At 56.6% G+C, this 16,290-nt stretch overlaps 1 protein-coding gene across 1 annotated transcript in view; it reads right to left on the bottom strand.

The window, feature by feature from the left end:
* Nucleotides 1–4,103, bottom strand: part of LOC127567283 (perforin-1-like) — a 54,497-nt gene extending 50,394 nt beyond the window's left edge. The window contains exons 1-2 of the mRNA XM_052009967.1: nucleotides 4,085–4,103; nucleotides 473–1,032 (exon numbers count right to left, since the gene is read on the bottom strand). Coding sequence (XP_051865927.1) covers nucleotides 473–1,032; nucleotides 4,085–4,103 — 579 coding nt within the window. The remainder of the gene's footprint in view (nucleotides 1–472; nucleotides 1,033–4,084) is intronic.
* Nucleotides 4,104–16,290: the final 12,187 nt, after the last annotated feature.

The raw sequence follows: 16,290 nt of genomic DNA, 5'->3' as shown, positions 1-16,290 counted from the left end.
TCAGACTATTCAGCCAGCGGGTGAAGGCGGCGGGGTCAGAGGAGAAGAGGATGTCCCTCTTCCCTGTGGACTGACCTCCTGTGACCTCCGTCAGCCTCTCGCTGAAGGCCTGGTGGAAGCTGCTGCCGTGGCTCAGGGACGAGGCCTTCCTCTTGCAGAAACCCGTGCCAGCTGTGTCCTTGCCTGCCTGAACTACCTCGTAACTGGCCTCTACACTCAGGCAGTCCTTCACCTCCTCGGCGGTGAGGCCCTCCACCGCCGCCTTGCAGGTGCGGATGGCCGTCACGTCCTTGAAGGAGCCGCCCAGATCCACCGACCGGATGTAATGTGTTCCGAAAGTCTGCACCAGTTGGTGGTAGTGGTGCCGGGCTCCCCCGTAGGATGTGTTGGGGATCCGGCCCAGGTGGGCGGAGAACTGGGGCGTCAGGGGGGGTGGGTCCTTCAGCCGGTAGCGGTACAGACGGCAGCGGACCTCATGGCTGGCGAAGCTGTAGCGGTCTGATTGGGCTTTGCGGGTGCTGAAGGACGTGACCTTGGACTTGGAACCAGCCAGTGTTAAACCGACCGACTGTGTGGGATGGACGGGCAGCTTCAGGCCAACCTTCCAGCTGTTGTCCACACTGGAGCTGACCGACTCAGCCAGCTGGGAGACTGAGTGGAAGAGCTGGCTGGACACGGCCCGGCGGCAGTTGCGCTGAGCCCGCCAGTCCACCGCGGCCAGGGGGAGTCGCTGGCGTTTACCCCCCATCAGTGAGTTTCTGCAGAGAGTGCAGGCCCCATTGGGAAGCTTCCAGCTCTCTACGTCCACCACATATGCCCCCTTGCGGGTCAACGTCACCACGTCGATACCCTCTCCGGCCAGACTGGTCCCTGGTACCGGGGACGCGGCCTGGCACTCTCTGGCACTGCCCGTGTGGCAGACAGCCCCCACACCCCCCAGGAACAGGAGCGCACAGAACAACGTTCCCAATCTCCGACCCATCCCGGGCTCCGTCGCCGTGTCGACAGGGCTCCCCTCGGAGGGTGGTCCGTCTGGAAGAAGAATGGGAGACAGGGGTCACCCACGGATGGCGCCTCAGATCCACCCCCCTCCCCACCACCCCCCTCTCCACAGGGGGTCCATCCTCACTGTCCACCCCTCCGCAGCGGGGTCCCTCCCCACCGTCCTCCCCTCCGCAGGGGGGTCCCTCCCCACCGCCCACCCCTCCGCAGGGGGTCTGTCCCACCGCCCTCCCCTCCGCAGGGGGTCCCTCATACCTCCCACCCCTCCACGGGGGAGTCCCTCATACCGTCCACCCCTCCATGGGGGGGGTCCCTCCCCACCGCCCACCCCTCCACGGGGGATCCGTCCCACCGCCCACCCCTCCGCAGGGGGTCCGTCCCACTACCCACCCCTCCACAGGGGGTCCCTCATACCTCCCACCCCTCCACGGGGGGGTCCCTCATACCTCCCACCCCTCCACGGGGGGGTCCCTCCCCACCACCCACCCCTTCATAGGGGATCCGTCCCACCGCCCTCCCCTCCACGGGTGGTCCCTCCCCACCGCCCACCCCTACACAGGGGGTCCCTCCCAACCAACCACCCCTCCACTTGGGTCTGTCCCAACACCCACCCCTGCACAGGGGGTCCGTCCCCGCTACCCACCACTGACTATGGAGAGGAGGAGGGGGACAGAGAGATGGTGGAGGATGGAGGGGAGAGGGAGACCGTCGGGGGGAGAGAGAGAGGGAGAGAGAGAGGGAGGGAGAGAGGGAGAGAGGGAGGTAGGGAGGGAGAGAGGGAGGGAGAGAGAGACCGTCATGGAGGGAGTGACCCTGAATGACATGGGTGGGAAGAAGGAGACGGAGGGAGTCACAGAATCACAGAACGGTTACAGCCCAGGGGAGGCCGCTCTGCCCCTCCAGTCTATCCCATCTCTGTGTGAGGGCAATCCCAACGTTCCCACTCCCCGCCCTCCCCCCACGGCCCGTGGTTTATCCAGCTCCCTCTTCAACACCACGATTGAAGCTGCCTTCACTGCTCTCCAGGCAGGGAATCCCAGACCCCAACCGCTCGCCGCTGAAGCAAAACTTTCCTCAGCTTCCTTCTGCTTCGTTGTCCGGTCACCCTGAGGCGGTGAGCCCGGGTTCTCGTCCCTTCTACTGATGGGACGACCCTTCGACTGTGGGATCCCCTCGTAGACTCTCTCCACGACCCAAGTCCCCCGTCCCTGGAATCACTCAGGTCCACCCCTCCTGCACCTCCTCCGAAGCCTTCGCATCTTCCCTCAAGTGTGGCATCCAGAACTGGACACAAAACTCCGGTGTTTCACAAAGCTCCTTCCCGACTCCTCGTCTTGTGGACCGAGCTCAAAGCCCTGGAGCCCGTCGACTTTACAAACCACTTTCTCACCACTTCTGACGAACTGTTCACTTTTCCCCCTCAGATCTCTCTGATCTTGTGGCCCTTGTTGGTGTTGTTCCCTTTCGTTTATTCTGCCTCCCCATTCTTCCCACCGAGATGTGACCCTTCACATCTCTCAGCATTAAACAGCATCTGCCGCCCCTCTGCCCATCCCATCTGCTCTCTCGCTCCCTCTCCTTCTCCCTCTCTCCCCCTCTCTCTCTCCCCCCTCTCTCTCCCCGTCTCCCCCCTCCCTCTCTCCCCCTCCCTCTCTCCCCCTCTCTCTCCCCAGTCTCCCCTCTCTCTCTCTCCCCCTCCCTCTCTCCCCTTCTCTCTCCCTCTCTCTCCCCCCTTTCTCCCAAGCCTCTGACCACCCAGACCTCCAGGTTTTGTGCCGTCAACAGATCTGGGAACCGTGAGTCCTGCTCCAATTCCTGGTCATTCACGCACGTTCAGAAAAGCACCGGACCAGGTCCTGACCCATGGAAACTCCACTGACCATCTTTACCTCTCACTGCCTCGGTGAAGCAGCCGGCATAATCAAAGACCCCACCCACCCGGGACATTCTCTCTTCTCCGCTCTTCCATCGGGTAGGAGATACAGGAGCCTGAGGGCACGTCCCACCAGGCTCAAGGACGGCTTCTACCCCACGGTGATGAGACTATTGAACGGTTCCCTTATACGATGAGATGGACTCTGACCTCACGATCTACCTTGTTGTGACCTTGCACCTTATTGCACTGCACTTTCTCTGTAGCTGGGACACTTTACTCTGTACTGTTATTGTTTTTACCTGGACTACATCAATGCACTCTGTACTACCTCAGTGCACCCTGTACTACCTCAATGCACCCTGTACTACCTCAATGCACCCTGTGCTACCTCAATGCTCCCTGTACTACCTCAGTGCACCCTGTACTACCTCAATGCACCCTGTACTACCTCAATGCACCCTGTGCTACCTCAATGCTCCCTGTACTACCTCAATGCTCCCTGTACTACCTCAATGCACCCTGTACTACCTCAGTGCACTCTGTACCACCTCAATGCACCCTGCACTACCTCAATGCACCCTGTACTACCTCAATGCACCCTGTACTACCTCAGTGCATCCTGTACTACCTCAGTGCGCCCTGTACTACCTCAATGCACCCTGTACTACCTCAATGCACCCTGTACTACCTCAGTGCACCCTGTACTACCTGAATGCACCCTGTACTACCTCAGTGCGCTCTGTACTAACTCAATGTAACAGCACCGTGTAATGAATTGACCTGTACGGTCAGTTTGCAAGACAAGTTTCTCACTGGACCTCAGTACAAGTGACAATAATAAACCAATACCAATACCCTCCAGTCCGAAGATCAACCTTCAGCCTCTGCTCTCTGCTTCCCGTTACTAGACTAATTTTGCCTGTGCACTGCGGCAGCCTCTTTTACTCCACAGACTTCAATCTTGCAGAGAAGTCTGTTAGGTGGCACTTTCTCGGAACCCGTTGGGAAGCCGCTATCTACCACATCAGCTGATCTTAACGAATATTTCATGAATACTTGATGTCTTAAATGAAAACTTCTTGTCCGCATTTACTGTGGAGAAGCCAGTGAGTTCAACAGTCCTGAAACATATGGACATTACGAAAGGGGATGTGATGGCGGTGGGGGGGGGTGCACATTAAAGTGAATAAATCCCCGGGGCCTGACCGAGTGTATCCTGAGACATGGCGGGAAGCAGGGATAGAAATTCCTGGGGCTCCGGTAGAGACTTTTTGGATCTTCCTTTGCCACAGGTGAGGAACGGAGAGACTGGATGTTGTGCCTTTATTTCGGAAGGTCTGCAAGGACAAGCCGGTGTAGCCTGACATGAGGGGTTGTTGGAAAGTCCCTGGAGGGGGTTCTGGGGGGATAGGATCCACCTGCATTTGGAAAGGCCGGGGCTGATGAGGCAAAGTCAGCGTGGCTTTGTGCGTGGCAAATCGTGCCTCACCAATCTGACAGAGTTCTTTGAAGAGGTGCCCGAGAGAACTGACGAGGGCAGGACGGTAGACATTGTCTACGTGGACCTTAGTATGGCTTTTGGCAAGGTCCTGAACGGTTGGGAAGGGGAGATCACTTGGAATCCAGAGTGAGCTCGATAATTGGATGTAAAATTGTTGTCAGAAGGAGTCGGCAGGGGGGTAGCGGAGGGTTGCCTTTCAGACTGGAGGGCTGGGACCAGTGGTGTGCTGCAGGGATCAGCGGCGTTTGTCATCCAATAAACTATCTGATTTATTAATAATATTAATAAGTTTGCGGATGACTCAAAAATTGGTGGTGGGGTGGTCGGTGAAGAAGGTTGCATGAGGTTACGGCAGGACCCAGGTCAACTGGGAAAGTCCACAAGGGAATGGCAGGATGGAGTTTAAGTCTGACACGTTCAAAGCGACTTGGGAAGTTGAACCGGGGCAGGGCAGAGAAAGTGTTCAAGGCAGCTACAACGACAACGTTCAAGACCCACTCGGAGAGGTCCCTGGATAGGAGCAGTTCAGCGGGACCTGGGACAAGCTCAGGAAGGGACCTGGGCCGGTGTGGACGAGTTGTGTCGAAGGGCTTGTTTCCGTGCTGGACAACTCTGTGAATCTGCGGTTCGGTAACGGCAGTTCCCTCCCTGACTCCGTCACAGAGAGCAAAGCTTGAAGGGCAGACCGACGGGCTGGGATACAACCAGGCAACTGAAGAGGGAGGAGGAGAGAGCGAGAGGAGAGGGAGATACAAATACAGAGAAAGAGACAGACAGACAAATAGGCAGACAGATATAAAGTTAGAGAGAGAGGGGGTGGGGAACATCACAGAAACAAAGGACTACAGACACTGGAATCCAGATGAAAGACACGACGATGCTGGAGGGTCTCAGCAGGCCGGGCAGCGTCCGCGGAGAAAAGCAGGCGGTCAACGTCTCGGGTCGGGGACCCTTCTTCAGGACTGCCCGATATATAGGAGAGGAAAACAGAGCAGTGACATGTAGACAGAAGAGGGGAGACGGGGTGGGCACAGGGTTGTGAGAGGTCGACGCAGGTAAGAGATGGTGATGGGCAGGTGCTGGGGGGAGGGGGGGGCAGATCCACCGGGCGACGGGTCAAAAGGAAGGAGAGGGGGAATAAGGGGGTAGGATAAAGAGACGGGCTAGGAAAGGGGAGGCATGGTTGGGGGTGGGTGTGGGGGGGATTTGTGGGGAAGGGGGTGTGGGGATTACCTAAAGTGGGAGAATTCAATGTCCCTGCCGTTAGGCTGCAAGGTTCCCAGAGGGAAGACGAGGAGCTGTTCCTCCGGTTTGCGCTGGGAATTCTCCGGGCAGCGGAGGAGGCCGAGGGCCGACGTGTCAGTGCTGGGGTGGGAGGGGGGAGTTGAAGCGACGGGCGATGGGGAGATGCAGGTCGCGGCCACGGACGGAGAGCGGGTGTCCTGCGAGACGGTCACCCAGTCTGCGTCTGGTCTCGCCGACGTAGAGGAGGCCGCGCTCGGAGCACCGAATGCAGTCGATGCCGTTGCGGGAGGTGCGGGTGAATCACCCCTTCCACCCTCCGACCCATCCCGCTCCCACCCCGGGATCTCTCCACCGCCCCCCGCCATAGGTGCAACACCTGCCCCTGCACCACCCCCGTCCCCTCCACCCTGGCACCCAAACAGTCCTCTCAGGCGAGACAGAGATTCACCCCCACACCCCACAACAGCATCGACTGCATTCGGTGCTCCGAGTACGGCCTCCTCTACGACGGCGAGACCAGACGCAGGCTGGGTGACCGTCTCGCAGGACACCCGCGCTCCGTCCGTGGCCGCGACCTGCATCTCCCCGCCGCCCGTCGCTTCAACACCCCCCTCCCACCCCATCACTGACACGTCGGCCCTCGGCCTCCTCCGCTGCCGGGAGAATTCCCAGCGCAAACCGGAGGAACAGCGCCTCGCCTTCCCTCTGGGAACCTTGCAGCCTAACGGCAGGGACATTGAATTCTCCCACTTTAGGTAAACCCCACACACCCCCTTCCCCACAAATCCCCCCCACACCCACCCCCAACCATGTCTCTTCTTCCCTTTCCTAGCGTCTCTCTCTTTTTTTCTGCCCCCCCTTTTTTCCTCCTTACATTTGACCCATCACCCGGTGGATCTGCCCCCCCCTCCTCCCCCCCGCACCTGCCCATCACCATCTCTTACCTGCGTCGACCTCTCACCACCCTGTGCCCACCCCACCTCCCCTCTTCTGTCGGCCCGTCGCTGCTCTGTTTTCCCCTCCTATATATTGGGCTCCCCCCTTTTCCCATCTCCAGTGCCGAGGAAGGGTCCCCGACCCGAGACGTTGACCGCCTGCTTTTCCCCGCGGATGCTGCCCGGCCTGCTGAGCCCCTCCAGCGTCGTCGTGGGGAACATTAATCACGTGCGAGGGAGAGGCAGAGAGAGTGGGGGAGATATCGGTCATGAGGGAGAGAGAGAGAGGGGTTGGGTGAGGCAGTGGGAAATTCCAGAACATCACTCACCCCAGGGTCACAGCGTAGGCTGTGGGTGCAGTGAGGGGACTTAAGGAGGGTGTCGTGGGGAGGTGGGGAGGGGGGAGAGAGGGGAGGAGAGATGAAGAGGTTTGGACCACTCATGGACGAGTAATGTTGTCAAATGGACACCCTCCTACCCCTGAGACACAGAAGTGGAACTACCTGACTCTGCTCTTCCAGGAACTTCGAGCTTCTCCCGGGTCTGCTCCGGCTGGGTCCTGTCTCCCGTGTCTCCCGGTGTCCGGTTGGGGTCCGAGGTCCGGGTCTCAGCCCCGACTCTGGGTTCTGAGCCACTGAGCGATTCACGGACCTTCTTAAGGTGGCAACCACGTCACCAGGAGGGGAGGGGCTGTCTCGAGGAGCTCACTCGTGGGCTGACCTCAGGCATGGGAGCAGGAAGTGTCAGTGGGAGGCTCAAAGGTGGGGCCTGTTCCCAAGGTGACTCCTTCCCTCCCTCCTACTGCGGACAGTGACGGGTTTGGAGAGGAGGGGGAGGCGGGAGTCTGGGGAAGGGGAGAGGTGAGATGAGGGGCTTTGTTGGGTCAAGGAGTCGTTGGTTGCAAGCAGCCATTTTACCAAATGGATGGGACGGGGGAGGAGGAGAGAGGGAGAGAGAGAGAGAGAGGGAGAGAGAGAGAGGCAGAGAGAGGGGGAGAGGGGGAGAGAGGGGGAGAGGGGGAGGGAGAACGCTGGAAAGACAAGGAGATAAAGGTGGATTGAGAGAGCAAGAGAGAGAGGTGAAGAGACCGTGTCGGGCAACGAGAGAAAGAGGGAACCAGAGACCATGAAACTGTCAGAGAGGGTTAGTCATCCAGAGAGAGATCACGGAGATGAGGGAGAGGTGTGTTTGGACGTTGAGGAGGGCGGCGGGGGGGTGAAGAATAGGGGGCAGCACCAAGGATGGACGGGGAGGTGGTGAGTTGAGGATCCGAGGGTGGTGGATGGAGAGGGAAGGGGTAACGGAGAGACTGTCCAACACCTCCTGGCCCGATACAGAGACCGGGCCTTTCCTGGATCCTGAGAGGAGGGCAAGGTGTCTCCGTCCCACACCAGCCCTCCATCAGTCCGGGGAACTTGAATGCTGCGTCTCGACCTGGTGACAAACCTCGCCGAGCCTCCCCCGTCGTGTCTAAACTCCAGAAACAGCTTGTGTACGTGAGCCACAGGGAGCCTGGGGTCGGAGAATTACCATCAAGAATCAGCCTTGACACCCTCTCACTGAGGATCTCACACCCCAAGTCACCTCTTCCTGGTGGCCCGTGGCCACTAAACCAGCTCAGCTCAGCCAGGAAACAGGGCAGACATTCTGCCGAAAGGGCAAGAGTCAGCCGAGGCCGACCATGGGGAGGCTGCAGCTTCCCCAAGCGGGACGGGCCCTGCCTGATCAGCCCCATTGCCCTTGGGACCCCGATTCGATGTTAGTCACTCAAGAGGTGCAGACAGTAAGTTCATCGACATCCGGACAAACCGAGAACAGTCACCACACCAGGGTGTGAGATTGCTGGTGGCAGGCCCCGGAGATTTATCTGTCTTAATATTATTTAACAACTTCAATACATCCTCCCTCTTGATATCAACAACCTCAAGAACATTACCCCTACCAGCACTCCCTTCCGCATCATCAAGACCCCTCTCCCTGGTGAATACCGAAGAGAAGTATTCATTGAGAACTTCTCCCACTTCTGCCGCCTCCAGGCAAATTCTCCCACCTTTGTCTTTAATCGGACCTACCTTCACCCTAGCCATCCTCCTACCCTTCACGTACTTGAAAAAGGCCTTGGGGTTTTCCTTAACCCTACTAGCCAAAGCCTTTTCATGTCCCCTTCCAGCTCTCCTCAGCCCTTTCTTAAGTGCCTTCCTCGCTACCCTATATTCCTCACAGGCCCTGTCTGAACCTTGCTGCTTATACCTCACGTACGCTACCTTCTTCTCCCTAACGAGTCGTTCCACCTCTCTCGTCACCTACGGTTCCTTCACCCTGCCGTTCCTTCTCTGCCTCACCGGGACAAATTTATCCCTAACATCCTGCAAGAGATCCCTGAACATCGACCACATCTCCACAGTACATTTCCCTTCAAAAATGTCATCCCAATTTACCCTCCCAAGTTCTCGCCTCATGGCCTCATAATTCGCCTTTCCCCGATTAAATATCTTCCCGTCCTCTTTGCTCCTATCCCTGTCCATGACAATTCTAAAAGTTATGGAGCAATGGTCACTGCCCCCCAAATGTTCACCCACTGATAGATCTGTCACCTGTTCTGGTTCGTTACCTAAAACTTCATCTAATATGGCATCCCCTCCAGTCGGCCTGTCAACATACTGTGTCAGGAATCTGTCCTGGACACACTTAACAAACTGCGCCCCGTCTAAACCCTTGGCACTAAGCAGGTGCCGATCAATATTTGGAAAGTTGAAGTCTCCCATTATAATAACCCTGTTATTTTCGCATCTCTCCAAAAATTGCCTCCCGATCTGCTCCTCAGTATCCCTACTGCTACCGGGGGGGGGCCTATAGAATACTCCCAGGAGGGTAACTGCCCCTTTCCTGTTCCTAACTTCCACCCACATTGACTCTAGAGAGGATCCTTCGACATTATCCACCCTTTCTGCAGATGGAACCGTGTCCCTGACCAGTATCGCCGCCCCTCCTCCTCTTCTCCCCCCCTCCCTATCCCTTTTAAAACACTGAAAACCAGGAATGTTCAATATCCACTCCTGCCCCGATGTCAGCCATGTCCCTGTAAAAGCCACAATATCGTAGTCCCATGTACTTATCCAAGCTCTCAGTTCAGCTCCCTTGTTCCTGATGCTTCTTGCATTTAAGTAAATGCACTTTAGCCCATCCACCTTACTGCTTTTGTAGCCTGTACTCTGCCTCTCCTTCCTCAAAGCCTCTCTACCTGTTAGATCTGACTTTTCCCCGGCCCCTTCTTCCTCTGATCGACTCCTCCGGTTCCCTTCCCCCTCGCGATCTAGTTTAAACCCTCCCGAACCACCCGAGCAAACCTGGCCGCAAGGCTATTGGGCCCCCTCAGGTTCGGGTATAACCCGCCCTCTCTGTACAGGTCCCACCTTCCCCAGAAGAGATCCCAACGTACACTGGTCAGTGTACAGATCTCCCCCTGAGGGACAGGGACTGAGGGACACCGGTCAGTGTACAGATCTCCCGCTAAGGGAGAGGGACTGAGGGACACCGGTCAGTGTACAGATCTCCCCCTGAGCGAGAGGGACTGAGGGACACCGGTCTGTGTTCTCGTTCTTGCCTGCACCACTGTCGAACTGCACATCACGGCGACAGTTCACCTGCCACAGGATAAATCAAGCTCCATCTCATTACCGGAAAAATACGATTACAGGAGCCAATCAGCACGTCTTTTGTCGATTAATTTTTCCAAAGCTTCTCGTGCACGGGGAGGCTTTACGACGTTCCCGCGATGACGTCCCTGCTCCGATGAAAGTCACCCGTCCTGGGACGCAGGTCTGCCGGAGACCCTCCGGTTTGTCCCCTGCGGACACCAGGATCGTGGGAAACGGAGCCGTCTCTGAGCCACCTCTTGCACGGGCGGCGTGGATCTGTAAATGACGTTACGTTCAAGCGATTAAGTTGGCTGCAGTTTGTCGAGCTGGATGGTGCACCTTCCCTCCAATACGGGTCTGTGTTGGGGCAAGGGGCGGCTCCTGGGTTGGGGCGGGGGTGACGTAACACCCTCAAGGTGTTAAGGGAAGGGGTTGTCTCCTGGGCCCCACCCGCCCCTCCCCTCCTCCGCACCCCAACCACTGAGCTTGGTGCAGTCGGACGAACTGGGATTGGCATCTGCTCCTCACCCCCATTCCCACCGGGAGTCCCCTGTGCCCACAGAACACTCCGGGAGGCAGGGGTGATGGGAATTGGGAAGGTTCGAGGAACGTGGGGCGGGAAGGGAGAGGGCGTTGACGCAGGGCTCCCCAGGAGGGAAGGGGAGAGCGATGGGTGGCAGGGTCGAGCTGGGGTGAGCGGGTAAAGGTCAGGGGGATGGGCATGAGGGAGAAGGGACGTGGCGGCTGGGGGGCGACGTGAGGGGGCAAAGGTCAGGAGAAGATATCCTTAAGGAGGGCATCCCCTGAGGAAGAGGAACGGTTGGTCCACAGGAGCCCAGTGAACCCGGGACCCCCTGGACTCGGGGCGTACTGACGGCAGGTGGGGCCCTGCAGGTGGGGCCCACAGGTGGAGGACAACCCGATAGGTAACCTCACCGTACTTCAGGTAACACGTGTGATCCGTGCGGCCAGAGGTCAGGGGCTCCTCACGGATCCCCAGCAGCTCGGTCCTGAAGATGTCTTCATCGCAGACGTTCGGCGTGAGGTTCTGGCCACTGACGGCCACCAGCTCACCCCGGAGCAGGTGGCTGTCAGCGAGGGTTGTTGCTGGTGGCCACTGTTTGGGTCTGACCTTTGACATCCTGAAATGGGATATCCTGAGGCCTTCTCCATCATAGCCGGTGACTTCAACCAGGCCAACTTCAAGAGTGTGTCACTGCAATGCTACCAGCAGGTCTCCTGTCCCACCAGGGACCCAAACACCCTCAAGCATTGCGACACAACCATCAAAGGTGGCGACCGAGCTACACCCCCGCCCACAATTTGGAAAATCAGACCACCAGGCTGTGGTCCTCCTCCCTGTGTACAAACAGAAGTTGCAACGTGAGGATCCAGTACAGGAAGTCGTGCAGGGTTGGTCTGAGGAACGAGGCGAGCTTCTTCGTGACTGAGTCGGTAGGCTGGTCCACGTTCAAAGGCTCAGCAGCCAACCTCGATGAGTACGTCACCACCGTCACAGAGTTTATCAGCAAGTGCATTGAGGACTGTGTACCAAAGATTTAACCCAGGTGTTCCCAAACCAGAAACCGTGGATGAACCGAGAGGTCAACTCCCTGCCGAAGTCCAGGACGGTGGCATTGAAATCAGGTAACCCCGACCTGGACACCAAATTGAGATACAACCTCCATGAAGCCACCAGAGATGCCACGAGACAATACCAGTCCAAAACGGAGCCCCAGACCAGCCGCCAGTTGTGGCAGGGCTGACACGCTACAACGGGCTACAAAACAAAGTCGGGCAGCACCGACGACGACGGCGCATCCCTTCCCGATGAGCCTCGCGTTCTGTGTGCGGGTTGAACAGAAGGGGATTGGAATGCCACCACCCGACCCAACAGCCTCCAACGCACCTGAACCCACAGTCACCATTACAGCCGTCAGATCAGTCGCCCGGAGAGTGAACCCGAGGAAAGTGTCTGGCCCAGATGGTGTCCCTGGCCGTGTCCTTAGAGCCTGTGCAGATCAGCTGGCAGACATCCTTAGAGCCTGCGCAGATCAGCTGGCGGGGGTAGTTGCAGATATTTTTAACATCTCCCCACTTCAGTCTGGGGTTCCCACCTGCTTTAGGAAGACCACTATCATCCCGATATCTCAGGTAACGTACCTTAACGACGACCGCCCGGTGGCTCTGACATCCACCATCGTGAAGTGCTTCGAGAGGCTGGTCACGGCACGCATCAGCTCCAGCCCCCCAGACGACCTCGACCCACTGCAATTCACCTCCCAGCGAAACAGGTCCGTGGTGGACGCCGTCTCCCTGGTCCTACGTTCATCTCTGGAGCATCTGGACAGTAAAGACACCCGTGTTAGACTACTGTTTATAGAGTACAGCTCCACCTTCAATACTATAAATCCAAGCAAACTTATCACCAGACTCCTAAACCTGAGACTCAGAATCAGATTTGTTATCACAAGACAAGGGAAGCAGAAGTAGGCCATTTGGCCCATCGAGTCTGCTCCAAAAAATAGGATAAAAGAAAAGGAAATGAGAAATTGGGGGGGGGGGGTGCCAAAGAAAAAAACCTAACCCCAATTTCCGGCATTATCCCCATATCCCTTGATACCCCGACTATTTAGATATCTATCTATCTCTTCATCAAACGCCTCCAGTGATGCTGTACGTGGCAAGGAATTCCACAAATCCACGACCCTCTGGCTAAAGAAATTTCTCCTCATCTCTGTTTTAAACCTGGACCCTCTAATTCTAAGACTGTGCCCTCTGGTCCTGGACTCACCCACCAAGGGAAACAGCTTGGCCACATCTACCCTGTCCAGTCCTTTTGACATTTTAAGTGTCTCCAGTACGCCAGTGTACGCCAGTGAGTACACCAGTGTACGCCAGTGAGTACAGTCCAAGAGCCGGCAATCGCTCCTCGTACGTAAGCCCTTTCGTTCCGGGAATCATCCTCATAAATCTCCTCTGAACCCTCTCCAACGTCAGCACATCTTTCCTAAGATATGGGGCCCAAAACTGTGCACGGTATTCCAAATGAAGCCTCACTAGTGCCCCGTAGAGTCTCATCAACACTTACATATGTGGTGAAATGTGTTTTTTTGTGGCAGCAGGTACAGTGCAAGACATAAAAATTACTATAAGCTGCAATAATAATTAAATAGAGCAAAAGAGGAATAACGAGGGAGTGTTCATGGGTTCGTGGACCGTTCGGAAATCTGACGGCGGAGGGGAAGAAGCTGTTCCCGAGTCATTGAGTGTGGGTCTTCAGGCTCCTGTACCTCCTCCCCGATGGCAATAATGAGAAGAGGGCATGTCCCGGGTGCTGAGGGTCCTTAATGATGGATGCCGCCTTCTTGAGGCAGCGCCTCTTGAAGATGTCCTCGATGGCGGGGAGGGTTGTGCCCGTGATGGAGCTGGCTGAGTCTCCAAGCCTCTGCGGCCTCTTGCGATCCTGTGCGTTGAAGCTTCCGTACCAGGCGGTGATGCAACCAGTCAAAGTGCTCCCCACCTCCCTTTGCAACTGGATCATTGACTTCCTGACCAACAGACCGCAGTTAGCAAGGATAGTCAACAACACCCCCGCCACGATTATTCTCAACACTGGCTCCCCACAAGGCTGCGTCCTCAGCCCCCGACTCTACTCCCTACACGCTCACGACAACGTGGCCAGATTCTGCTCTAACTCCCATCTACAAGTTTGCAGGTGACACCGCTGCTGTGGGCCGAATTTCAAATAACGATGAATAGGAGTTCAGGTCGGAGATAGAGAGCCCAGTGACATGGAGTCATGACAACAAACTTTCCCTCAGTGTCAGCAAAGCCAAAGAGCTGGTCATAGACTTCAGGAAGTGGGGTGGTGAACAGGCTCCCGAACAGGTCCAAAGCATTGAAAGCTACAAGTTCCGAGGAGTGAACACCATCCTGAGCCTGTCCTGGTCCAACCCTGTAGACATCAGTGTGAAGAAAGCTCACGTACTTCCTCAGGAGGCTAAAGAAATTCGGCATGTCCCCTTTGACCCTCACTAGATTTTCTCAATGCACCACAGAAAGCATCCTATCCGGATGCATCCCGGCTCAGGACAGCAACTGCTCTGCCCGGGACCGCAAGAAACTTCAGAGAGTTGTGGACACAGCTGAGCACATCACGGACACCGGTCTCCCCTCCATGTACTCTGTCTACGCTTCTCGCTGCCTCGGTGAAGCAGCCGGCGTAATCAAAGACCCCACCCACCCCGGACATTCTCTCTTCTCCCCCCTCCCATCGGGCAGAAGATACAGGAGCGAGAAAGCAAGTACCCCCAGGCTCAAGGACAGCTTCTATCCCGCTGTCATTGAACAGTCCCCCAGTATGATCAGACAGCCTCCTGCCTTGTTATGGCCTTGCACCTTATGGTCTGCCCGCACTGCTCTTTCTCTGCAGCTGTAACACTTCATTCTACGTTCTGTTACTGTTTTCCCTTGTGTGACCTCAGTGCACTGAGGGGATGAAATGTTCTGTCTGGATGGCATGCAAAACAAGTTGTTCACTGGACCTCGGTACCTGTCACAATAATAAACCAATCTAACAATTTACCTTGTCGGCAGAGACCACCACAACACCATGGGTACCGGTCCAATTGCTGTCCTGAAGTTAATGGCCCTCTTGACAGTGACCTCCAATGAGGGAGAGTGTAGTTGGAGAATTCAGCAGCTGTCGGTGGAGTTCGAGAACAAATTTACAAGGAAAAGGAGGAGATATTAGATGTCTCGGTGGGTTTAAAGGTGGCTAAATCCCCAGGGCCTGACGAGATGTCACCCAGGTTGGTGTGAGAGGCAAGGGAGGAGATCGCTGGGGCCCCGACAGATTCTTTCATCTTCACTGGCCTGGAGTGAGGGGTCGGATGGCTGGAGGGGAGCAAATGTGGTGGGTTTATTCAAGGAGGGCAGCAGAGAGAAGCCGGGTGATCACATCACAGGCCGCTGAGTGCAAACGGTGCAGGCATCCTGTTGAAAAGGCTGTGGGCCGCACCTTGTCTGCAATAGTGGGCCGAGGCCCACCAGGGTAAGCTGGAGCTTCCCCACCCGGGACAGGTTCTCCAAGCCCAGCTGTCCTTGGGACCCGAGTCAATGTCAGTCACTCAGAGGGGCAGACAACAAGTTCACCGACATCCGGACAAACCGGGAACGGTCTCCACGGCAGGGCGCGAGCTTGCTGGTGAGAATACGTATCTGATGGGGAGCCTTGGTGTGAAGACACGGCCTGTGAAAAGTGAAGTGAGGACAAGTAAACAGACAGCGCTGCCACAAAACTGTCAGTGCACAACACGATTAAAACACCAACAGCAAGGCAGTGTGAGAGAGACAAAGGCAGCTGTGCAAATACCTCCTGAGAGAGGGGCTGAAGGGTCACCTACTGAGCCAGTGTGGGTGAAAGTCAGAAACAGGAGGGGAGCAACTACTTTTTTGGGAGTATTCTACAGACCTGCCAACAGCCCGCGGGACACTGAAGAGCAGAGAAGTAGGCAGGTTTTGGAAAGGTGCAAAAATAACAGGGTTGTTGTCACGGGTGACTTCAACTTCCCTAATATTGATTGGCACCTCCTTGGTACTCAAGGTTTAGGTGGGGCAGAATTTTTTCGGTGTGTCCAGGAAGGATTTCTGACACAGCATGTGGACAGGCCGACTGGAGGAGAGGCCATGCTGGATCCGGTACCTTTTGGCAAGGAACCTGGTCAGGTGACAGACCTCTCGGTGGGCGAGCATTTCGGAGATGGTGGCCACAACTCCCTGACCTTTAGCCCAGCCATGGACGGGGATAGGAGCAGACGATATGGGAACGTTTTTAATTGGGGGAGGGGAACGATGGTATTAGGCAGGAACTTGGGAAGGTAAATTGGCAACATGTTCTCAGGGAAATGCCCAGCAGAGACGTGGAGATTGTTCGGGGACCACTTCCATGGCGCTCTGGATAGGTTTGTCCCACTGAGACAGGGAAAGGACGGTAAGGCGCAGGGACCATGGTTGACACGAGAGGTGGAACGTTCAGTCGAGGGGAAAAAGGAAGCGTACTTGACGTTCAGGAAGCAAACATCAGGCAGG

Source organism: Pristis pectinata, unplaced genomic scaffold, assembly GCF_009764475.1.
Source record: "Pristis pectinata isolate sPriPec2 unplaced genomic scaffold, sPriPec2.1.pri scaffold_92_arrow_ctg1, whole genome shotgun sequence".
Taxonomy (NCBI): Eukaryota; Metazoa; Chordata; class Chondrichthyes; order Rhinopristiformes; family Pristidae; genus Pristis; species Pristis pectinata.
This window is presented reverse-complemented; position numbering and strand designations above follow the sequence as displayed.